Source organism: Mizuhopecten yessoensis, unplaced genomic scaffold, assembly GCF_002113885.1.
Source record: "Mizuhopecten yessoensis strain PY_sf001 unplaced genomic scaffold, ASM211388v2 scaffold7225, whole genome shotgun sequence".
Classification (NCBI taxonomy): Eukaryota; Metazoa; Mollusca; class Bivalvia; order Pectinida; family Pectinidae; genus Mizuhopecten; species Mizuhopecten yessoensis.
In genome coordinates, this window is record NW_018406942.1 from 251,758 (window position 1) to 278,958 (window position 27,201).

Consider the following 27,201-nt stretch of genomic DNA (forward strand, 5'->3'; position numbering starts at 1 on the left):
CAATCGCTCTACCAAAATCTGACAAATTATAACTGTATGTTTGGAGACTAGTTAGTATAGTTCTCTGGATTTATCAGTGTGTTGTAAAAACGTTTTGAGCCTTTAGCAGAGAAAATAAAACTTTCCAGATTAACTGGAATATATGGAAAAGAAATTTTAAAAATGGCATCTCATTACCTGCTAAAAACTGTCTTACTGCAGCCATAAAATCATGGAAAGTTAGAAAATCTGTGTTTATTTGGAATAAATCTATAAAATCCGGAAAATTGAAGAAAGAGCTATCCTTCTTGAACAAGAGGCCCAGAGGGCCTGTATCGCTCACCTGGATACCTAAGCAATCATGGCAAACTATCCTCCAAATGAGATCAAGGGAATATGCCAGACCCCAAGGCCAATCATTGTAGCATAGCTATATTAGATTTTTCATGCCCAGCAATTTTATGTATGGTTATGGGGTGGGGATCTCAACTGTTTCCAAGCTGTGACTCAGAAACTAGGCCCCTAGAGTTGTTGCCAGACTCCAGGATCGATTCTAATATCGTGAATGCATTTGTCTCTTTTTGCCAAGCATTTGTATATATAGTTTTGGGGTGGGGATCTCAACCGTTTCAAAGTTATGACCCAGGGGCCAAGTCTGCAAGGGTGGGGCAGACCCTGGGATCAATTCTAATATCATGACTGCATTCGTCTCTTTTTGCCCAACAATTGTATGTATAGTTTTGGGGTTGGGATATAAACCATTTTAAAGTTATGACCCAGGGGTTAAGTCTCCAAGGGTGGGGCAGTCCCCAAGGCCAACCTGGAANAAAATTGCCCCTTTTTGCCCCGCCCCTCAGCCCCCTGGGGAGTCAGCCCCAACATTTGTACAATTTTGAATCCCCANTCAGAAACTAGGTCCCTAGGGGTTCGGTCAGACCCCAGGGTATATTCTGATATCAAGATTGCATTCGTCTCTTTATGCCTAGCATTTGTATATATAGTTTTAGGGTGGGGATCTCAACCGTTTTAAAGTTATGGCCCAGGGACTATGTCTCCAAGGGTTGGGCCAGACCCTAGGGACATCCTGGAAGCAAATGTGCATTCTTCTCTTTATACTCAGCAATTGTATATATGGTTATATGGTGGGGATCTCAACCATTTCCAAGCAATAAATTGTATTGGCCCCACCCCTTAGCCCGGGGGTTCAGCCCCACCATTTGTACAATTTTGAACCCCTGCCTCCAAGGAATGCTTTTGATCAAATATGATTGATATCCAGGGCACATTTCTACAGAAGAAGTCGTTTGTAGCAATATAGCCAAATTGACCCCTTTTGGCCCCACCCCTAAGCCCCCACCCCTAAGCCCCCTGGGGGGGCAGCCCCACCATGTGTACAATTTTGAATCACTACCACCTAGGGATGCTTCCTGTCAAATATGGTTGATATTCACTTCTTAGTTCCAGAGAAGAAGTCGCTAAAAGCAATATGAGCAAATTGCCCCCTTTTGGCCCCGCCCCTAAGCCCCCTGGGGGGGCAGCCCCACCATGTGTACAATTTTGAATCACTACCACCTAGGGATGCTTCCTGTCAAATATGGTTGATATCCACTTCTTAGTTCCAGAGAAGAAGTCGCTTAAAGCAGTATAGCCAAATACCCTTTTTGGCCCTGCCCCTCAGCCCCCTGGGGGGGGTCAGCCACACCATTTGTACAATTTTAAATCCCTGCCTCCAAGGAAATATTTTTGATCAAATATGATTGATATCCAGTGCACAGTTCTACAGAAGAAGTCGTTTGTAGCAATATAGCCAAATTGACCCCTTTTGGCCCCACCCCTAAGCCCCCTGGGGAGTCAGCCCCACCATTTGTACAATTTTCAATCACAACCACCTAGGGATGCTTCCAGTCAAATATGGTTGATATCCACTTCTTAGTTCCAGAGAAGAAGTCGCTTAAAGCAATATGAGCAAATTGCCCCCTTTTAGCCCCGCCCCTAAGCCCCCTGGGAAGTCAGCCCCACCATTTGTACAATTTTTAATCACCACCACCTAGGGATGCTTCCAGTCAAATATGGTTGATATCAACATCTTAGTTCCAGAGAAGAAGTCGCTTAAAGCAATATGAGCAAATTGACCCCTGTTGGCCCCGCCCCTCAGCCCCCTGGGGGGTCAGCCCCATTATTTGTACAATTTTGAATCCCCACCACCTAGGGATGCTTCCAGTCAAATTTAGTTTAATTCCAACCAGTGGTTAAGAAGAAGAATTCGTTTAAAGAAATTGTTGACGTACGGACGGACGGACGACGGACGCCACGGTATGGCATAAGCTCACCTTGGTCCTTCGGACCAGGTGAGCTAATAAATCACTGATTATAACTATACCTTTGTTTTACCATTCTCTGTAAAATACTGACCTAGGCCTTCTACCAACACATATTTGTCTTTTAAACCATATTGGAGTTTTCATGACCTCTTTCCCTTTTCCATATGGGTTTTCCTTCTCAGCCTTTCTTAGTTTTTCCCATGCCTTCAGAATATCTTCCCAGAACTGGTTATTGCATCTATTATAACATGTTTGTAAATAGTCATCCCCAACATAAGCAAGTAAGTTAATATCTAAAATAGACTTAATAATATGCTGCCATTTACCTTCACTAAGGAAAAGTCTCTTGACCCAACTCAGTTTCAGAGAAGTAATAAAAGCCTCTTGAGTTTACCATTTTCAATCCCCCATCAACATAGTTTTGTATAATAACACCCCGCTTTACTTTGTCAGTCTTACTGTTCCACATATACTCAAACCGGATAGAATTCAGAGTTGATATAAAATTAGTATATCCACATGTTATTGAAACCGAAGTAGTATGTTTGTATTAACATACAAATCGCTTTTGTGAATATATTCCAAGCGCTGCGAGACAACGAAAACGATACCACTCGCATTTCTTTGTCCCTATAGCTTAGACAGAATATTCGTAAACTTTTTATCTCCTTTAGGGATCGTCCTTGACAGCTTCGATCAGATATATCCTGACGCACGATTGAATTCCGTGTGTAAAAGGATCCTTAAATCAATTAGGACCAAATCAATTAGCATAGGGATTCCTTTATAGGCGAATCGGTTTGAGTGAAAAAAATTCTAACAAGGTTATCAAGAGTTCGTCCTGGCGTTAATTCAACAATAACATGTCTTATTGGATTTGATGAACGAGTCGGTCATTTGTTGCCATACTAATGACAGTGGGCAAGAGTAAAAGATGGTGTATGAAATACGCGTATAAAGGGCATTGCTTAAACGTTCCTTAGGTCAAGAGGGTGTTATTTTTTGTATTATTTTACAGCCCAGCAACAAATAAAGTCATTTAGGGTCAAACAACACTAAATCCACACGTTCACAATAAAGTAATAGTCTAACATAAACTAAAAAAAGGAAATATAAGAAGGAAAAACAACACAAATTGATTATAAACCATGATATCAACAGCTTGCTGTACAGAAATACCAAATGCATAAAATCGTACATGAATGGCACAGAAACCTTATCAACAAATTTTGTTATATATTTCTTGAAAACTTTACGCGCGTTTGTTGAAAATCGACGCGTTCGTTTATAATATGTTTGACAGTAAATAGTTGGTCTCAGGCATGAGGTTGATTTTTATTTATGTGTAGTCACGCAAAGACAACATGCGCTCTGTGGTCAGCACTGCCATTTTCGTATGAACTAACATTAGGTATAATTAAAAATATGTACTTCCAATTCTTATCAATAGATACAATTTGATGTAGTTAGAAATCGAATCGTAGTTTAACTTATTCCGATTGTAGATCAAGTGCTGCTTTCATAACTCGCCGATTGAAGCTAGCACGCAACATAACCTTAGTATTTGTGATTGTTGACGGAGCAAAGGAAACATAAACTTTTTCCTCGTTTGTTGTACGATACCTTGTTTTCATTCATGACGACAGTGATGAACCGTTGACAGTAAAACCCTTTTGTTAGATTGCATGTACCTAATCTCTACGAAAAGGTAACATCTTTACAAATCTAACCTACCTAAACATGCTGGTTTGTCCAGAATTCTACCTGCCTAAGCCAATTTCATCTTTCAAGATGAATTTGGTTTTTATACGCCTGTCAAATTTGACGGGAGTATTGTGGTATGGGGTTGTCCGTCCGGCGTAAACTTTTGTTTGTCCGGCAATCTCCTCCTATATTGTTCGAGCAATCTCTTTGAAACTTGGTATACATCTTAATCATGATATGAAGTTGTGTCTACCGTAAGAGAATTTTGATTCGACATTTTCCCCAAACGTTATTGCCCTTTGTTCATTTCAGTATTTGATTTTTGTCCGGCAATCTCCTCCTACATTTTTCAACAGATCTCTTTTAAACTTGGTATACATTATAATCATGATATGAAGTTGTGTCCTCCATTAAAAAAAACTTTGATTCAACGATTTTTGCAAAAGTTACCGCCTTTGTTCATTTCTGTATTTGATTTTGTCCAGAAATTTTCTCCTACATTTCTTATAGCATGTCAGCTAACCACTCTTAGTACGATGCAGATCTTATTTCAATGTAAGAACGTATAAAACACTATATGACATTCGACGGGCGTATATTGTTCCGCCCCGCGGTACTCTTGTTTACCTTTTCGTATGTTTGATGTCGTTTCCTTTTAGAAGAGAAGGGTGGGTTTACGACTTTAATTGTCATTTTGTTGTAGTATTTATTTGTTTTTGCAACTATTACTTTGCTAATACTATGGAATTCTGGTAAACTGACACCTGTCTGCGCTCCCGGTGTTATCTCTCTTTACTCAAATCAAGTTCTAATCTTATTCCACAATCTTCGATTACATCTGTGTCCCTGGAACTCTCTGATTGATGGATAATTGTAATGCTCTGCCAAGTGGATGCGTTTCTTTTGAACATTTTAACGTTTTGTTGTGAATTTTGCAAAGCATTATATGGACCCAAATGTGGTTCCGTACTGTCTTTAATCTGGATCTGGAATTAAGTTTGTTGAACTCGGCGCATTTAATAATCGAATGTTTGACGTATGGATGGTGTAAAATGTAAGAGTTTTCAATATCCGTTAGGCATTTCTAAACACGCGAAAGGAATTCTTCTTTTCGTTGATTTGCTGTACTGGTTCCATATGGTTAAATCGCAAACACTATTTTTTTTCTTCAGATCATTGGCGCTGCCAGTGTGTTCTTTTGGTAATTAAAATTTTGATTTAAAATCAAAGTATGGCAGTCTAACATTCGTTTGTAAGTTCACGTCGAAGGAAGAGGATTACATGAAGACACAAGATACATCCCAACGGAGACGTTTCGTTTTTAACCAAGATTGTTTGGCAAGAAAGTGTGGAACATATGAATCTTATCAGTGCAAACGAACCTTTAGCAGATTGGCATGAACATTATGGCCTTTTAGCTTCACCTTTTGCACCAGCAAGTTTGCCACCTCAACACGATTTTGTGTCTTCAATGGTAATGCTATGAAGATGCACATATTGTAAAATTTTACGAGAACTTACCCAGCCATCACCATGGAAGACTTTTGCCATCATATTGCCTTCTGCACAAACAGAGAGACAAGTCCGAAAATGCAAAACGAAGTTTATGTTTTCTTTGTTCTTTACAATATTTGTAACTCCAAACGTGAAAATCGACTTTATTTTCTTCCAACAATTAAATTTGCGCCGAGACGAGATAACCCTTTTTCAGAAGGGTCATTATTACATTACCCTTACTGTTTATTGCAACGCGGAGAGAGCAGTCTCAATGCCAAAACCCTGTTGCTCTGTTCAACAGAGATAAATAACCATTGAAACGTTTGCTTTTCAAGTTGACATTTGTCTTTTTATCTTTTCGTTTGTTTGATGTCATGACCTAAGTTTAAGTTATTGATGGGACGTTTAACCCTATACAACCAACCAGCCTTTTAATGCTGTACCTACCTTTTATAGACCCGAAAGACCTAATGGGTTTTTTTCATCAACAGTCCGTAAAGACATAAGTAACACTTACATTATGTGATGGACGTCGTGTAACTTGGCCCTATATGATTTTGTAATGACCCTCAATTAATACAAAACCGCTTTCATTCTATGTAAAAGCAAATTAAGCGGGTATCTTGTTTAAGAACTAAATCTTTTATGAACAAACTTGATGTTCATCATGAAGCAGAATTGGTTTATTATGCCAGCTTAGACCCTGCAGGTAGGGCGTAAGAATTGTACCTGTTGCCCCCAATTGCATGATCGTAAGAGGCGACTAAATTTGGGACCTTATCTCTTCTCTCCTTTCTAAATAACTTTCTTTTTCCTAATGTCTCCCTTGACAATGCCTCACTTTTGGCCATTTGTTGAGCGTTCGCCCCTGTGAGGAAGGCTTTGGGTTCTGTCCCCTGGCCGAGACATACCAAAGTCTTTAAAAATGGTAGTTTCTACTCCTGCTTAACGCTCAGCAAATTAGGAGTGGGACGACTGGTTCGCCCGTTGTCAGTATAATGTGACCGGGTGGGGCGTCCTGCTGGGTGTCTTCGGCAGTATGTTTCAGTGAGGTAGCACTATAAAGTCGGCATCAGTTCCGCGCTATTACAAGAAGACAAACACGAACATATCGCAGCCTCCCAAAATACACACACATACACTACACGCATGCATCTTGCACACAGGGGAGGCCGTCCTTAAATGACCTTAGCTGTTAATAGGACGTTAAACAAAATCAAACAAACAAACAAACAAAAATATGCCAGCTTAAAAAACACGGTTTTAATAAAAATAGCTTTTGTAAAATGAAATCCGTTCAAGTTTTTGACAACGTGTGAGCAGGGATAAGGATTGTCCTTGGGAATGCCAGTAGACAGAATGGTATCGCATGTTTATAGTCTATATGTCATTTACAGGCAACGGATTTCAAGTCATTCTCTATTAGTTTGTATTTGGCATGGATTTGCGCATAGGCCATACCTACATAACACATGGCCACATTTTGCGTAAGGAACATCAGCCTTATTGTCATACATGCCAACAATCATTTACAGTCAAAGACTTTATGATTGAATGCGCTGATTTCGAACAAATACGTGACAGATTTTATGATGTAACTTCTATGAAAATAATATTCGAAACTGTTCTGTGCAATTAATATAGGACTATTTACACTCTATTGATTTTTACAATAAAATATGATATATTTTGCAGCCAATTTGTTCGATATTGATGTATTTGTTTAATCCTTTACATATTTAAAGCTATTAAGTTTTGGTTTTATGTGTTTATTTTCGTGAATGTTTCTTTTTACAGTGTTATTGGCCCTAAATGACTCACATTGTCGATGGGCCGTTAAACAAAACAAAAACAAAACAAAACGTTATCGCAACAGTTAAGGTCATACAAAGTCGGGTGGCCAGAGAGTCGATACCCAAAGGAATAGAGACCGGAAATGATATAAGATTGTTGGACGGTTGTTCTTGTAGATAGATAATACGCCTTTGCTGCAGCAATTATATACGTAACAATATTTCAAGTAATACAAAAACTGAATTTCATAAATGAAGTAAATAACCTTGTACTCCCGATAAAGATACACTGTTTGCTACTTCACAGTCGACAAATTTATCTGTACTTAGATTTTTAGGTCACCTGAGCTTTAGCTCAAGTGACCTATTGCTATCCGTTTTCGTCCGTCGTCGTCCGTCGTCCGTCGTCCGTTAACATTTTACATTTCAAACTTAAAGTCAAGTTCTGCTGGGCCGATTGAACTGAAAATTGGTAGGAATGATCGCCTCATGGTCCTGACAAAGTGTTGTTATTTTTTGGGTCGATCAGAAATCCAATATGGCCACCACGGCCGCCATTTTGAAAACCTATTTCAAACTTAAAGTCAAGTTCTGCTGGACCGATTGAACTTAAAGTTTGTAGGAATGATCGACTCATGGTCCTGACAAAGTGTTGTTATTTTTCAGGTCAATCATAAATCCAATATGGCCGCCACGGCCACCATTTTGAAAACATATTTCAAACTTAAAGTCAAGTTCTGCTAGGCCGATTGAACTGAAACTTTGTAGGAATGATTGACTCATGGTCCTGACAAAGTGTTGTTATTTTTCAGGTCGATCAGAAATCCAATATGGCCACCACAGCTGCCATTTTGGTAAACTATTTCAAACTTAAAGTAAAGATCTACTTGGCCGATTGAACTGAAACTTTGTAGGAATGATCGAATCATGGTCCTGACAAAGTGTTGTTATTTTTCGGGTCAATCAGAAATACAATTTGGCTGCCATGGCCGCTATTTTGCTACTAAGTTCTAATAGGCCGATCTCACTTAAAATTGGTCTAGGAATGATCAGCTCATGGTCCTGACAAAGTTAAGTTAACATTATACTATTTTTTACTCAAATTGGTACATATTTCAACAACAAAAATAAATACTGTTAACTCAGGTGACCGTTTAGGCCCATGGGCCTCTTGTTCTTATTCTCTCCTGACGGATTTTAATTGAAATTCGTTTCTTTTATGTTAACATTTATAACGAGTACTTTAGTAAATCGGCAGTGCTATCTGATTCTTGTTAAAATCTGCCCCGATGAATTTCTCTATTCGTTCATTTTGTTGCTCTAATCTCCGTCTAGATGGTTCATGATGCGGACTGTGTTGTTATCTCCGTCCTGAGATTAAGATATCAACTTCCTACCGATAAGTCTCCTTTGAAAGCGATATCGATGTTAGTTATCACTACGGCAACGAAAAACGGTGTCCCGTGGACATACTTTTATGTTCATCTGATGGTGGGCTATTCAAATCGCCCTGCGTCCGTCCGTCCGTCCAATTTATATGTGGGTTCCCCGTGGTCCCTTGTTATGCTGTTTAACTTTTGAGACTGATCAGATGAACAAAATGGCTGACAGGCAGGCTTCTTGGATTTTGACATTGAAGGTTTGTTATCGCTATTTCTCAGGAATTACTGCAGGGATCTTTCTCGGATTTGTTATGCAGGTTTTCGATCAAATAAACAAAATGGCCGACATTCAGTTTCCTGGATTTCTACAGAGAAGGTTAGTTATGTAGGTTCCCCTTGGTATGAACTTGTGCATGTTTTCTTATGAGACTGATCGGATAACAGATCTTTGATTTTGACAGTTAAGGTTTGTTTGTGCTATTTCCAAGGAAGGGTTCTTTCTCAAATTTTATATGCGGATTCTCCACTATCCTTTATTGTTCATGTTTACTTTTGAAACTGATCAAATAAACAAAATGGCCGACAGGCTGAAATATCTGATATATATGCGCCATCAACCTGTTGATCATATTTAGGGAATAGGCCTAAGCTTAGTGCATCATTGCAACGCCTGGATAATATTCATGGAGCAGATTAATGCTCCATGCATTGTTTTACCTATATATCGTCAGTGACAATCAATCGAAAGTGAGACGTTGTTATATTATCTGTACATAGTCACACATGGGCTACCATACAACAGGCTCATCAATCTACTGAGTAAACCGGTAGTGTCAGAAGCAATGATGCCACCATCAAAATGATCATGATGATTTATCTATTACAATGATATTAAATGATGTTACCTTGAAAAACCAATGCTGCTCTCCCTCGTATATCCAAGGCACCCAGCCCAACATTTCGCCCGGTCATATTATACTGACAACGAGTGAACCAGTTGCGAGGAAGTTAAACTCTGACAAAAAACAAACAAACCGTCCATGACCTTACCACTTTAGACCTCCACCAAACAAATTGTCAAAGGACATTGCCATTTACAATAATATATCAATTAAAGCGGTGGCGATTTAGTATGTATGGAACGCGTCTGTTTCAGTGGCACGTCTGGGTTCTAGAACGTGACGCATGAGTGAGACAGGTCATCCTCTGTCTACCACATTCTCGTGTGTGGCATGGTCTCCAAAAATGTACAAAATAGTTCAGTTAAGGTATACACTCGAGCAAGATTTATTATTGTTCAAGGTACAAGGGACAAATGTGTCGTGTTGTTGCGTTTTGATATACATTCAAGCAAACGTCCAAGATGCTGTTGTTAGGGTTTTACGTCATCGGAACGTTTGTTTGTTATACAGAGTTTAACGTCCTACCATCAGCCTGGTCATTTAAGAAGGTGCCTCCAAGTGTATTGTGCATGCGTGTGTGCATGTCGGAGACGGAGTACACTGTATGTTGGTGTACTTGCCTCCTTGTGATAGCGCGGATCTTATGCCGACTTTATAGCGCTATCTCACTGAAATAGCATGCCGAAGGCACCAAATTTAATATATCTCGGTTGTAGATTAAGGGCCGTTTCTAAGCAGCCCTATCTCATTTCCAGTTATTCCGACATACCCAGGTATGTAAAATAGATACTGTGTATGTCTAAGCTTAAATATACAATCAAGGACCGTTTCCCTTATAACAAGTTGGTCATATGCTGTACTTGACTAGCCTGCACGACATACATGTCGGGGTTGATATACGTTTGTGTCCGTGACAGTGTAATTGATTTGACCCCCTTGAGGAGAGATACGTACTGGAGATCTAGGAGATTACCACAATTGATTTCACATCATCAGAACGAACGGTGGTAAATATCAGTTTCAGCTGAAATAGAAATCACTTTATGTCTCATTGGCCCATCCAATTACATCAAAATACAATCGGTCCAGTATTTTTTTCTCATAAACCGGAAATCGGCTTGTTTTATGGGTACCGATTATTAGTCATAGTCCATGTGTGAAACGTATTGTTGAATGTATTCACGTTCATTTCGAGGTTATCATTAAGTGAAGCATTCCACATACTGCAGTGTGTTATAAATTCAGATTATGTAGCTGTTACTAGAAACTGTGAAAATTAATAACTTCCATTTAAAATATTATACCATAACGATAACATCAAGCACAGACTATTGCCAGTATATTTATAATACGATTTTACCATTCGATTTATTTTCATTTCGTTATCATGTGACATATCTGCATGCGAGTAATGATGGGATTCGGCTTTTTCGTCATATGGGAAATTAAAATAAATAGAACCATTTACATTTAATTCCGACGTTCATCGTTCTAGCTTTATAGATATTGTCATGCGGACAACACAGACATTTCCAGAATCTTTTAATCGCAGAAGTTTTTTTGTTAATCTTCACAATTTATATCTATTATTACAACAGCACATTTACAGTAAAATTTAACCAGAGAATCAAATGTTTCTTTTATCTGTTCGGGTTAAACGTCCTCGCAAGAGCTAAGATCGTATGACCAAGGGTACCTAGGAGGACACTACCGACCGGAAATAGAGGAACGAAAAGATAGACCGTTACAAAGGGTAAGCAGATCAATTTTGGTCGCTTCAATTTCTTAAAAAGAAGTAAAAACGGAATGAAGGGGATACAGGAGGCGTTTTCTTTTCCCCAGACTTGCACATGGTTCAGTTATGTATTCAAAAACTATTCTGCGTTAAATCATGTAATTTCTTCTTGAAGGACGTTGAAGTTATTTGCTGCCGCCATTAGAACAACAAGGATTTGTTTCTTTTCTGTCTGTCGTTCCTGTTGATGGCTCCCTAGATACCTGTCTCCACACTACCGTAGCTGTTGCGAGGACATTAAACTGCGAATGAGTGTGATATCGGTAGTTTCTAATAAAGTTTTGGATTAAGGGTAAAAAGGCAATTACATTAGGTCACGTTTCTAAAAAAACAAAAACTGATTTAAAGAAATAAAATCAAACCCTAGGAACATGAAACGAGCGTTGGTTATCATACGTAGATGGAATCAATATTCAATGCATTAACGACTCTCTTGAACGTGACAAATGGCGTGATTAGTGCATAGACAAAGAAACACTTGGTAAGTAAAGTACGCAAATGTTTTGTTTCTCAAGCAATATATTAAAATATAGGGATACAGTCGTCGACGTCATATATGGCTAGAACTTAGCATACGTAAAATGGATCGCATAGACCGGAGAAGCCTGAAAAAGTAATTGTCATTTAAGACATAATATTGAGGACAAGACTGTGACGATACTATCGAGTTAAGTGCGTTATTACATGGACACACATTTTGATTCTATTTTGTTCCATTAGTTACTTACAATTTAGTAGTTCTATTTACTGAATATGTCGACAATATTCTATCTTATTCCGATGTTTCAAGAGACTGTTACCATGCCATGTTAATAGTTATTCATCAATAAGGAATCAATCTGTCTAGACACTCGTCACGGGTCTTGCAACCAATCACGTTTATTGAGTAAATCTGTGATTCATCAATATGTTCCTGCAATCTGCAGATACCATTGAAAGGTACATTGTATTTGTACTGATACAAATGATGGAAATAGTGTGGTGTACCGAGTAAGGTATGCGTGAAAATGGAAAAAGAGCTTATTTCACATACTACTTTTATGGACCCTGTCGTTTTGCGTACTAGTAAAAATGAAAAAGGTTGTGAGGCTATGTCCAGGACAGTATATCAACCACCAAACGAGATTTTGTTACACAGTAGTGTCATCTCCTGTACCGTTGTTTATTTGTAGTTAACAAAAATTGTAATCTGTTTTGTTTGTATTTTTGATTTGGGTTTACCGTCCTGATAACATAAAAGGTCATATAAAGAAGGGTGCCTTGCACCACATCGTCGTCTAAAAGAAAGTTTGGTTTGATTTGGTGGGCTAAACGTCCTGTTACCGACTACAATGTCGTTTAAGGATGTTCCTCCGTGCCTGGCTCATGTGGGAACCAAATATTTTTAACGTCTTTCACAAATTTCAACAATGCCTCCAAGGCTTCGTGTGTACATTCGTACTTTATGTTCTATGTTCTATTAATAACGTGGTTTGAAAACCAAACCAAACCAAGATAGATGTTTTGCTCAGGTTATGAGAAAGCGTATTGAACATTATATGGATCAGCGCGAAAATACCAGGATATCAAATGAAACAGGATTTCGAACTCAAAGCCGGTGAAACGGTCGATTTTACATTATTGGCGCCAAGGAATGGTTAATCACATTACTTTTGGCTTTAATGTTGAACGTTCGCCCAGGTGAGAATGGCAATGGGTCTTGCCCTAGGCAGGGACATACCAAAGCATTTTGAGAAATGACAGCAACTGGTTCACCAGTTGTCAGTATAATGTGACCGGGCGGAATGCTGTGCTGGGTGCCTTTTGCATGTTATTTCAGTGAGAATGCACTATAAAGTGGGCATCAGATCCGCGCTATCACAAGGAGGCAAATAAACCAACATACCATGTGTCCGGCATACATGCACGCATACACAACATACATGGATGCACTTCCTTAAATTATCTTAGCTGTTAATAGGACGTTAAACAAACTAAAACAAAACAAAATTTGATACCTCCTCAATTTATTTTCGTCTCGGTCCATTTAGTTTAAGTTTGATAAACACAGTTCAATATACACAGCGCTCTCGGAAATTGAAATCTAGTGGATTTATACGTCTGTACAAACATAAATTGCTAATTGCAACGTTAAATGAAGAGATGCGTGACATTTCACATGTTATAATGAGTAATTACAATACTCATTAAGGTTGTGAACAAATCACAAGAGAATATTGACGTTAGCGACAAATGTCTAGTTTGCGGATACCATGTTAAATACAATCGACACTCGGTGTGTGTGTCAGGGGACTCGTCATCCTCCACTCAGTCTTGCTATGTTAATCTCCTTAATTGGTTAAATAGCGTCTTAAAGTCATTCTACTTCCTTTCTACGCGTGACTAATACTGTTTTAAGTAATTAGCAAACAAACTCCATCGATTAGAGGCGCGAATCGATTTTACATAGGATCTCGCAGGCGTGCTTTGATTGCTTTTAATTGGGATTAATTGTCAAGTACTCCATTTAAATACAAGTTTATTTTGGTTGGGGCTGCTTCGATACTTACTTACATGTTCATGGATCAAGTCTAAAATAACATTACATGTCTTAAATCTTTTTTCGAAAACATAACTCTTCAACTCTAGGCTATCTGAAAACTGTTAGTCTTTTTAATAAAATTTGAGTCACCATAACCACTTTTAATATTCAATTTGACGTTTGTCGTTTACCTTCAAGTTTGGTTTGACGTTTGTATTTAGTATTTGTTTTTATCGACCATTTGATGGCCCTAATGACCTATCCTGTGTTGATGGGCCGTTGACAATTATAATGGTTAGGTAACGTGTCCTATTCATAGTTGAGGACATTTAAGGATGTACTTCCATGTGTGTAAAGCATGCGTGAGTGTGTGATGTAGGAGGTTCGTCGCTGTATTCAAATACAGTATATAAGCATTTCATCTGCAATGCCTCTATGTAAACCTTACCAAAGTTATCTGTGATTCATGCAACTATAAATCTAAAGTGTTGGGTTGGGCTTAACGTCCTTGGAACAACAAGGGTATTTATTTTGGGGAAATGATGCACGTTTTTTTCTCTGGGAAGCATTTTGTTTTTGGCTGTAAAAACAAGGCTATAAAATCACTGATTTCAAATTTGGCTGCTTCAGAGGAAGCGGATCATAACTACGATTCTGCAACTGTTCCCTATTAGTCGCTACTTTAGATGTCATTCAGTTGGATACAGCAGGCCTTTTCCTACCGAACCGGCCTATATAACTGTCATTGGTATCTATCTTTGAATAGGAGAGTGGACCAAATTTGTTTTCGAGAACCCATACGAGTAGTTTGGTTAATAGGGGCCAGCGTCTTATAAACAGGTACTTAAATGCCTTTTAAGGACTGACACCAACGTGTTGACCTATCCCAAAGCCGGTATTAATTGCATATAACAATTGATCATGTATATATGTAATGGACATCTCTCTTTGACGTTGTTTAGCATATACACTGTATATTAGAATGAGATTGTAGGTAGACAGAATCCTTCAATCTGGGGATTAAATGAATAAATAAAAAGATGTAAACGTCATGATGATTATATCATTTGTGATAGTAAATATACAGTAGGCAGTGTATCCGACTGTAACGATATATTTCCCAGAATAACGATTGTCTGAGTAAGTTAATTGAACATATATGTATCATTTCATATACGTTATAAATGTCTTCATATGTATACGAGAAGTCATTTCACGGTTAGCATTGATCAAATACCAGCACGACGGCCTATCAGTGTCAGTTGGGGCACAAATTATTGACATTTTATTCACTAATGCATTTCCCTACGTTTTATCTTATTCATTTCTGTACCAATCATAAATACTCTGAAAAATCCTGTCACATTGTTTTCACAGTACATTTTTCAGACTTCCTTCTACCGGTGAATTATAAACAGTGTTTCATGTGCAATGGTGATAGAACAAAACAGCTATGCTTTTTGTTTGTTTGTTTGATTTTGTTTAACGTCCTATTAACAGCTAAGGTCATTTAAGGACGGCCTCGCCTGTGTGCAAGATGCATGCGTGTAGTGTATGTTTGTGTATTTTGGGAGGCTGCGATATGTTCGTGTTTGTCTCCTTGTAATAGCGAGGAACTGATGCCGACTTTATAGTGCTACCTCACTGAAACATACTGCCGAAGACACCCAGCAGGACGCCCCACCCGGTCACATTATACTGACAACGGGCGAACCAGTCGTTCCACTCCTAATTAGCTATGCTATGTGAGAACACGGGAAACGATGTAAACTCATCAAGCAGAGGTACAAAGCCCAACAAAGGATCATACGTTTTCAACCCATTTTGGTTTGTTTGGTTTGTAACGTTTAACGTCCTATCAACAGCTATGGTCTTTTAAGGATGGCCTCCCCTCAGTGCGAGATGCATGCGTGTAGTGAATGCCTAAGTTTTTGAAGGCTGCGGTATGTTTGTGTTTGTCCTCTTGAGATTGCGCGAAACTGATGTCGATTTTATAGTGCTACCTCACTGAAACATACTGCCGAAGACACACGGCAGGACACCTCACCCATTCACATGTTACTAACGACGGGCGAACCAGTTGTCCCACTCCGAAATTGATGAGGAACTGAGAAACTACCATTTTTAGAGACTCCGGTGTGTCTCGGCCAGGAGACAGAACCCAAAGCCTTCCTCACAGGGGCGAACGCTCAACTTAAGGCCAAAATTGAGGCAGTGTCAAGGGAGACATAAGGAAGAAGTTGTTAAGAAAGAAGAAAAAAGAAAAGATCCCAAATTTAGTCGTCGCCTTTTACTTTCATGCAATGGGGGCAGCAGGCACAATTCTTACACCCTACCTGCAGGGACCGTTTTCAACCTAGTAACGAGTAAGGTCAAACAGAATCATCAGCATCCCAACAAACACGTTATTGGTAAAAGACGCAATGACAATATTATAAATTTAGATATGGACTTTCATCGTGTCTTATGCAATTTACTATATTGTTTTTTGTAAAAATCGTCGAAAACAAGTAGAGGAAAACTATTGACATTTTGATACCTGGGGGACAAACTTACACAAATAACTACCAAAACGAATGCGATCAATATTTGAGCATTTAAATTTGTTATAAATCGACATGTTGATAATTCATAAAAAAAACCACTTCAAGTATATACAACGAATTTACTTACCTCACTTGGTATACGTTACTGCACGTTACTACAGCAACTCGCATCGAAGATGGTGCAGGCCGAAACGCTGTATCACATGAATACATAAGATTTACGGATGTAATTTTATTATAGAAAATGTCTCGAGTTGACTGAAGGTCAACACAATCTTATAACAATTGTTTTAATGTAAATGGTTCCTAATACGCTATGCATTGAGACTAGTCTTCACGTTTCAATAAATAACAATGAGTTGACCCATCCGGAAACGGGCATGGACAACCTCGTCTCGGAGCCTCTCTCTGTAGCTACATAGTAGTATGCTATTCACCGATAACAGGTTAATGTGATTTGTTATCTACGTATTGATTCCAATTATGTTGCTTCTGTGATCTTAAAACCAAGTGGTTTAAATCAGAAACATTAAAGTTTAAATCAACAGATGGTGGCAACAGTACTGCTTACGCAGCATTATATGCCTTTTCATTACCTGCTATAATGCATGAATAAAGGTAAAATATGACAATGTAAATGATAACATGAATAGCGAACGAATTGGTTGTAGAAGATGTCAATTTTATTGTAATTAAAAGTTAGGATGTAAAACGCTTTACAACCAACACACTTAGCATAGACGGAACATTATAAAATCTGTCATGGTTTTGTTTGAAATCATAACTTGTTTAACTTTAAAAGGTTGGTCACATGAGTGGCAATAAGGTTTTGTCTTCTTTACTTGAATATGGGGGAACATAACTATTTGGGTTTTTTCAATGTCATTAAGCAATATCTATAAAAAAAATCCTTCAGGGCGTTTGAATAAGTTGCCTTTCACGGCATGTCATTGAATGCTGCCGTCCTTTACTGGCCTCTGAACATACAAGGGTAGGTCTACATTGTACTACTGCAAGTATCTGACTCGGAAGATCATTACAAAATCTTGGAAAGAATGTGAACATGCTCTGGTTAACCGGAAAACAGTTTTTAAAGTGCATACCAATCCCGATGCGCAGATTTTTCAACGAGACCGTATGGAGGACGTCTTAAGTCTTAACTATCATCGTCCTTCTCAAACAATAAAAAGAAGAGTCAGTTATTTAGGACTACTTCATTGCCAGATGTACATTGTATTTGGTCATTTATAGCTGAACTACACAAATCATAGGGCGTAAGACTGGAACCTGCTGCCCCCATTGCATGATCGTAAAAGGCGACTAAATATAGGATCTCATCTAAAACAACTTTCTTCTTCCTTGTCTCCCTTGGCAATGCTCACTTTTAGCATTTAGTTGAGCGTTCGCGATTGTGAAGAAGGCTTTGGGTTCTGTTCCCTGGCCTTGACATACCAGAGCCTGTAAAAAATGGTAGTTTATACTCTTGCTTAAAGCTCAGCAATTGTTGAGTGGGACGACTGGTTCGCCCGTTGTCAGTATAATGTAACCGGATGAAGTGTCCTGCTGGGTGTCTTCGGCAGTATGTTTCAGTTAGGTAGCACTATAAAGACGGCATCAGTTCCACGCATTCCCAAGGAGACAAACACGAACATATCGCAGCCTCCCAAAACACACATACACTACATGCAAGCACCTTACTAACAGGGGAGGCCGTCCTTAAATGACCATATCTGTTGACGTTAAACAATACTAAACCAAAACAAACAGAAATCACCCCAAGAATACCGATTAAGAACGTTTCTATTGATATTGACACCGCTATGTTATATAACCATCTAATTCTATTATTTGGAAATGTCAATATTCACACTTGATTAAATATGATTGCCTTAATCTATCTTGGATGTGATTAGCCATTATTATGCACATCGAATCTCCCGTGATGCACTAAATACTTTTAGATTTGAGAACTTCGCGAAATGATTAAAACCGAATTTCCAATAAGTCTTGTAGTGGAACACTTTTTTGTGTGTTCTTTATGCGGTATATTGGCGTACTTGCCTCCTTGCAATAGCTTGGATCTGCTGCTGTTGATTTTACATTATTCTTTTGATTTGGTATGATAGATGAACGTAACACACACACACACACACACACACCTACACACACACACACACACACATGTGGTCGCATCTCAATAATTTGGCAACAGATACAGTAAGCCAAAATCAATTACACTGCATCTTAGTTGCTTCATCTCTCCTGGAGTTTGGGACCATCAGAAAAAAATCAAAATAGTCTAAGCTACCTTTGAACAGAGGGACTGGTGTGTAAAACGCCTTAATTATAAGTATTATGAAAACGTTGATTGGGTTTAACTTTTTCGAAACAGCTCAGCTCGGGTGAAGATACTGTCTACAGATAGTGGGGCAACTGTAAAGTACCATCGTACTCAGATGTTATGTACATATATCATAACACTCCACCCGAACATATTCCGCGGACATAAAGTCATAATTTATCATTTACCTGTACTATAACAACCGTGTTTACCTTCCGTTTATTATGAATACATTTTATGATGATATCATACGAATAGGAAACGAATTATAGATGAAGTAAATATTTTGCCTGCAGGAAAATCAATTTACTGTAAATGTAAATACGTAGCAGGCGACGGAATTTGACGAAGAGCATGTAATAAAACAGACAGTATTGTATATAGTCCAATACTAATTGTGTCATCTTAACGGATATGGCAGATCACATGTTTTTTGGTGCCGAGTGCGTGTCGACAATAATATTTTATATGCAACTCATTAAGCCACCGATTATATGTCAATGAACATGATTGTTTGTTGAGTTAAATATGTCGAAATTCATCTGAATACAGCTATTCTCCGATAAAATGTTTATGGAGTCATCAACCAGCAAAAGTTATTCTAATAAGTGTTGAACACGTTTGAAATGCTAATTTTTCTAATTGGTATTCTACTGGTTATTTAGTAGGGTAGTTTATTGCTTAACGGTCCAGCAACAGTGTTATATCGGGACTGTCAACAGGTATAAGTGACAATAACAAAACTCAATACACCCAAAATAAATTGAATAGTAAAAGGTTTAACACTGAACATGTTAGGACACAGAGAAATCGCAAGATTTTATTATAAATATGGACATTTTATAACTTCTATGGTATTATCCAATTTCACGTAGACACCCGATTATTTTGACAAAATTGTGCGGAACAATGTTTTCATTTCAAGAACACCATAATACTGGCCTCGAATCTGTCTATTCTACTTGATGCCCATTAGGTAGTAGACTATAGATTATAGGAAGTATTGTTATCTTTGTTATCTACCATGATGTAGCACTTTGTCTTCGTTGCTTTATTCATGTAAATAGCAGTTCATTATATTTTGCAGGTCTTTACGATACGATAATGGAGTCTACCATTTTGGACAAGGAGCAACTGCCCCTATTGTCGCAGGAAAACTCAACTTACAGAGTCCTCCCCGACAATGGTTCGGAGATGTTCGACCACAATATGACAAAGATGGATCGCAAGTTGATTTGGGAGATCCTTCAGGATCAGAGCGGAATCTACGTCACAGCTTACGCAGACATCATCTTCATCACGTGTTTTGCTATTCTTATCATTTTCGGCGCTGTCGGCAATGGTCTGGTGTGCTATGTTGTTGTAAGGAACCCTCATATGCGGACGCCGAGGAATATATTCATTATCAATCTGGCTATATCAGATCTTACTCTGTGCCTGTTCACTCAGCCTCTTAATCTGTATCGTCTGCTTAGCAACGGGCAATGGCTACTAGGCGGATTTATGTGTAAATTCGTCGGTATGTGCCAGGGGACAAATGTGTTTGTCTCAACGATCAGTATCACCGCGATCGCATTGGACCGTTTTCAAGTGATTGTATACCCGACAAAAGATAGCATGAAAAAACTTGGCGCGGCTTCTGCCCTTTGTTCAATTTGGATTATATCGTTTTTTATGTCCAGTCCTTTATTAATCTTTTCTGTGTATAGGGTAGAAAAGCCTGTTATATGGGTCGAGGTTTATTTTTACAGATGTGTCGAGGATATTACATTAATGGAAGAAAAGGGCGCCTACTCTGTAGCATCTATGATTGTTCAATACATTCTGCCAATAGCCATCGTTATAATAGCGCATGCGCGAATATGTAATAAATTAAAATACCGGATGGTTAATCAAGGCAATGCTGGAACGAGTTTTCAGAAACGAAAAAACGAGCGGCAATCGAGGCGAAAGCGTAAAACTAATGTAACTCTGTCTCTTATCGCTGTGGTATTTGCTCTGAGCTGGCTTCCGTTGAATTTGTTTAATATTCTTACAGAATTTCAATTCAGTCAATTCAAACAGTTAAATATAAATCTTGCATATAAAATTTGTCACATGCTGGTATTGAGCTCGGCTTGCACAAATCCCATGATATATGGTTGGTTAAATGATAACTTTCGGAGTGAGTTCATAAAAGTGCTATCCTGTTGTGTTTGCTGTATTAAGTTGAAGTCCTTCGTCCAACGTGTGTGTAGCTGCTGCTGCGCCCCTACCCGTGGGGACGTCCCTGTAATCGTCTTTACCAAGGAAAGCACGGACAATAATGGCGCGCTATCACACATGGATCGTGACACACAGGACTGTTCCGTGACTGGGCTACATTCTGTGACAGACTGGAATTCGCACCGCTCGCAAATCTCCCTGTAACACTCGCCTGTATTATGACTGGGCGCCGAAATATGCTATCTGTATACTTCATAGTACAAATTGCAATGCAGATATACTGGTTGAAGGCCGAAATTATGTGAGATTAGGTTATTATAATATTCAGCCGAAAATCATTATATCGAATTTAAGGAAAACCCTCTGAATAAAGCCTAGTTTAGGATTTCACTATAGTTACTAGTTGTAAGATTGTATGATATATATTTTTCTCTCTACAAATAAAATTAATGTTGGTTAAGCTCCTAATACAACAATCGACATTTGGATTAAGGAAATGTAGAAACGAAACGGCTAGATGCTTTTGACAGAATGAATAATTATGCAAAGCTAACTAGAGAGTTAATTATTTTACAAAACCTGAGAAGTAAAGATCAAAGGGATGATATTAACGTTCGAAACTGCAAGAAAAACAATCCTGAGAAGAGGACAGCAGTTTCAGAGCAATATATTGGAAATCAACTGTTATGCAGAATATATTTTCGATACTCTCCACACACAAAATAAGAAGCTTAATTTCGCATCCCATGCATCAGTACACATAATCTTTATAATATAGCAGACTAAATTTGCATACGTTTTATCATTTGTGATGGTTTGTTCATGTTTGATGGCCCCTTTGACATTTTGTAATATTTTCAAAAATGAAAGAGATAATTAAAGATTAATCGAGATAAAACGGGCATATTTAATAAGGGAATCTTATACATTATAAAATAAAGGCATTCTATTAGTCGTACCACTTACAACTTGTTAACTACGATACAGCCGTTATTATCAGAGACGAGCTGTATTTCATTTTAAAAAGTAAATCACAGACGTACAATAATCATGACACTAAATCATCATTGTTATTTCTACGTAAAACAGACGTGACAATGTTCACCCACGCATGAATATCAACACCACAGGTGTTATGTTTTTCATCCTTTGCTGATTTGAACTTCCATATAAGCGAAGTCTTTATTGAATTTTGTTGTATTGCTTTGTCTTAATAAAATTCAACTATAAAGCAAAGATGTTTTCATTTGTTTTCTTTTTAAAATGTCATGCCAATTCAAAAATAACATGTTAAATATTCAGCAAAGAAAGTCCATTGTCAAGAGGCACTGATGAGATCTGCATCAGAACAATATCAAGGTCAAAATATTGTGGGTTAAAACAGATAACTGGTTGGTGATATAATGTCATCATGTTTCAATGACCCCTGCTCAAGCTACGACATACCAAGGTTTGTATGAAACAACAACAAAAACTCCTCCCATTAATATCAACAAATATAGAGAAAATAGTGATGTGGGATAGCTATGTTTTCTATCAATATTTTGTCTTGCATCACATGAAAAACGGTACATAACGCATTGTCAATAAAACATCTCAAGTCAAGTTGTGATCGAAAATTAAAACAGGAGGCTAAATTAGCTTTGGTTGCCTTGGTATTAATCTCCCTTATATTTCTTTAGAAGTGGACTAATTGACTATATTTCAATTGACTAAACTCAGCTACGCTGGTGAAATATCCTGAAATATTACTATTGGTCATACAGAAGAGGTCGTTTAAAGTTGTCAACTTCATTGACCTTTAAATACTTGTATATTCCCGACAAATAAGTTGTCGTGCATCAGTGTCTAATATTTCGATCAGGCTATTTTTTTGTGGGAGTTTTGCCACTTTGTTTGATATTATTGTTCATGCTACTCCTCCAAATATCCGACTAGCCATAAAACCATAGGCCATATAACAAAGGAAAGCTTAATTTGAAATAAGAGAAAAACCATGTACTTCTTTGAAAACAGTGATAACAAACACAAACTGTCGAAATCAAAGATGGCTGCTAGGTGACAATTTTTCATTACCCGCAAGAAACATGCATGAAGGACCTTTTTCTGTCGGATATCAAAATAGCTATCTGGTGGTCGTCTTGTTTCACTCAGTCTTAAAATGAAACATGCAAAATGATGTACGTGTACCATGACAAACCTACATGTGAAATGCAAGATGAATCTCTTTCAAGTTCTTTCTGAGAAATAGCGTGAACCAGCTTTAGTTCTTTGAATTCAAGATTGCCCCCTTTCTGCCATCTTGGGTAAACTATCAATCCAAAACAAATATACACAACTAATGACCTTTAGAAACCTACATGTGAAATTTGAAAAATATCTCTCCAGTGCGTTATGACAAATATTGCTAATACTCTGTAACTCTAAAAGTTTAAGCCCTTTTGGTTTTCAGATATTTCTCAAAATTCAATATGCATGATTAAGACTATGTGGAATCTCCTTTTAAAATTTGAGAAAGATCCCTCAAGTATTATCTGTAATATATGTTAAGAGCTAAATACTCAACTTTCCGAATTCAATGTGGCCTCATGTCGGCCGTCGTGCTTTTGCGATTAGTGCAAAAAAACATGCAGAGCTATTGGCCAAAGAGAACCTACATATGAATAACGTTTTTTGAGAAATAACTATAACAAACTTTCTCACTATTCAAGATTGATTGCTACCTATCGGCCATATTAGTTTTATGATCAGTCCTAAAATGCAATATTCACTCCTACGGACCATAGGGAACCAACAGGTGAAAAAGATAACTCCTGTAGTACGTGAGAAAAAGTTCTAACAAACATTTACTAAAAATCAAAGATGACCAACTATCGGCTATCTTCCAGGGTTCAATTCGCAAAACCACACACCATAGGAAAATAATGAAGTTTGGCTAAAAATAGACGTTCAGAAAAAAAGAACTTATCGAAATTTAATGCCAATTTTTAAACATACTGTTTTAATGTATCTTGGGAGGTAGGAGTGTCGCATTCTAAATTCGTGTCTCGTGTCCCACTATATAAAGCGATATGACCATTTGTTATTTTTTTTATAGTTTTATAGTTTTTTTATTGGCTAATAAGGGGAGACATATGTACCGTTCACAAAAACTAAATTCTAGTTGGTTTTTAAAATTCAGCAAAAATAAAAAAAAATAAAAAATTGGCTTACATTTCGTTATTACTATTGGAGTCTTAACGGCCAAAGAACACAAAAGAGGTCATGAGGACAAATAGAAAGTAGATAAAACATGCCAAATAAAGCGACATTAATCAAACAAAAATCAACTTGAAAAGTAAGTGGTTAGAATTGAAGAGATATTGATTGGGTCGAAAAGAGATTCGAGATCCGATATATTAGTTTAAAAAACATCTAGCTGGTTAAAGGTTAATGCAGTCATATAACATGTGTAAATGCATTGAAGTCGGACTTTGCCTTTCGAAAAAATAGCTATAAAATATGGAAAAAGTAATTGTCTTTATACATTCATGTTCTTATTGGATGGTTCAGCTGTCGGCCAAGGGTTTCTGCTCTTACCTGTTTTTGTTACTTTGAAATTCCCTCCTTAAATGACCTTGGTTAAGATGCTTAACGCTGCAAAATCAAAACCAAAAGAACCCTTTCGGTGAGTAGGAATGTGTGCGTACTTGTTTTCTACTTCGACGGAATGATCCGTTTAACAAAATCCAATAATTCATGCCGCAATCGAATTGTCAACGATAATGTATAAATGTTAAATTGCAGAAGCAACTTCAATTTAGCATTAGTGTTGACCGAAAGTAAAGGCGTATTTTTAATAAACGACATGATATTGCAATCTAGAATGTTTGGAAAAAACCCAGCAATACAGGTTGTTTTTTTTGTATATAAAAGCAATTTTCCCCTAATCCCTTGGCACTTTTGTCTATTTCATCAACAAACAATACATCTCGATGCAATATCTTTTAATCATCGCATCAAAAGGCAACCGTTAGGATTTGTTCTGCCTGAAGTGTTTTCTAATTTAAAATTTGGTTTTGCAGCAAAATGGATTACGTTCAATGAATAATTTTATTTGAATATATGCCAGGACTGTATTTTTGTCCAAAGTTTAGATAGAAGCAGTTTCTTTTATCAAACCTTAAATCCAACAATATACTGCAACAAAAGTCCCATTTATCTTAAATTGCAATATTTGCGCATATTTTCGCAATATTTGATGCACTTTTATATGAGTTAAATCGAAATGATGTGTCACAATAACTATTATCAAGCTTGATCATCCTCAAAATATAGGTTTCACTAGACATTAGGTTAACCAAACACTTTGTTTGCTTCAAACGACGTTATTCATACTTCAAAACTTCCGAGAATCATACCTGAAATTTCAACATGTCTCACTGGATAATTGGATCTAGGCGATTCGGTAGTCAAGATGACTGGGGGTTCAGGGGCGGGGCCAAATAGGGAAAATAGAGGTAAAAGCTTAAAAATCCTTCTTCTACGTAATGGATTAAAGGATTTCATCCTAATAAGTCTGACCATCCTTGGGCAAAAGGGACCCAATTTTGTACAAACTCTATAAGAGATACAAAATCTACACGTATACTAATTCAGAACTACAAATTATTGCAAGGTATATTAACTAGCACCTAGACATATTGAAGCCTGATGGAGTATTTTTCTTTTTTTTGGGGGGGGGGGGGGGGGGGGGTCGGAAAGGAAAATGTTTTTGTTTAATAGATTATACCCTGACTATTATCAACACATACTCTAGAACTATAACGCTAACATGGCACTTAAATTCGCTGAATTGGATGATGTTGTACCATACGAAGCATTCCATATACTAATATTTAATATTTACCATATAATAACGGATGTGCGAAGTCTGTTCACCATCGTGACTCTAACCGGAAATCAGACACTGGATTATAGTACAATTTTAATTAGAATAGAGTACGGACAAGAATATCCGGAAGTTTATTTTTTATATCAAAATGAGAATTTATACTTATTTGTTAATATAAATGTAAGACGAATACTGATACTTGATAGAATATTTTGAACAGTATGTACATTATTTAAAGGCGATTCTAGACGCCCATGTACATTGTATGTATATTTATGTATATGTTTATGTCATAATATTTTGAAAATATAATCCCAATAAGTCTGACCATCCTAGGGCAAACGGGACCCAATTTGGTATTAACAATGAGTGAGGTTCCCCTGGGAGCAGAGGGGCGGGGCCCGATAGGGGACACATAGCAAATTCATCAAAATCCTTCTTCTCCAGGTGTTTCACTCGGGGAACCAACCAACTCTCCAGGTATATGTTTCCTGTCTGGTTGTATAGCATGGTTTAGGGCTCTCCTCTCCAAGCCTAAGAACCGCCCTTCTTCATAGGCTTGTCCCCGTTTAAATGGTCAAGTCGTACACGACATCCAAGTTTAATATGTCCTCTCTGGCCACATCGCCAACACAGGGGTCCATCACTATGGGATTCTGATGTCTCTGGTTGTTGTACATGTTTTTGTTCCCCTTGGTGCTTGAATGGTTTTGCAACTCCAGACTTTGAGTATTGCCTCTCATTACTTTTCTAAAGAAAAATCCTTACAGGTGGATTGACAGTAACTGTAGAGGTAGCAAAAGTAGCACCATCTTCCTGTTTGACATCCTTAGAACCTTCCTTTGACTTAATCCAGGACCGTAGTTCCTCAGATTTAAGTTGCCTTCCTCGGATTTGTAACCCATAGCTACAAGAGTAGCTGTAATCACCTTCATATCCTTTTCCGAGAATGATCCCTCCATAGCCATGATGGATCAATACAATATAAACTAAATATACAAAAATCAAGTGATATGCAATCTCAAAAACTTTCAGAAAATCAAAATAAGTTCAAAGAAATGAAAACCCAACTTACTAGTACATGTGTACCAAAATGGACATCAATATTTACAATACCAGATGACTATACCTACCTGTATGATCCTCAAATATCCAACCTGTTCCAATTTGGTTTCCACAACAATCACAAGTTGAAGTAATCGAAGATTAAACAACAAGCATATACATAAGCAGTACTAGTAAAGAAAATCAACACAAAACACATAACATATTACATACGAGTGCAACATGTAACACAAATATATAACTGTCACAGAAATCCGCTATTGTCAAAGAAGTTACA

At 37.7% G+C, this 27,201-nt stretch overlaps 1 protein-coding gene across 1 annotated transcript in view; it reads left to right on the top strand.

Moving 5' to 3' along the window:
* LOC110453272 (neuropeptide F receptor-like) overlaps positions 1 to 22,213 on the top strand; it is a 43,644-nt gene extending 21,431 nt beyond the window's left edge. Inside the window, exon 2 of the mRNA XM_021502160.1 lies at positions 19,869 to 22,213. Coding sequence (XP_021357835.1) covers positions 19,886 to 21,190 — 1,305 coding nt within the window. The 5' untranslated portion in view covers positions 19,869 to 19,885 and the 3' untranslated portion in view covers positions 21,191 to 22,213. The remainder of the gene's footprint in view (positions 1 to 19,868) is intronic.
* The last annotated feature ends 4,988 nt before the right edge of the window (positions 22,214 to 27,201 follow it).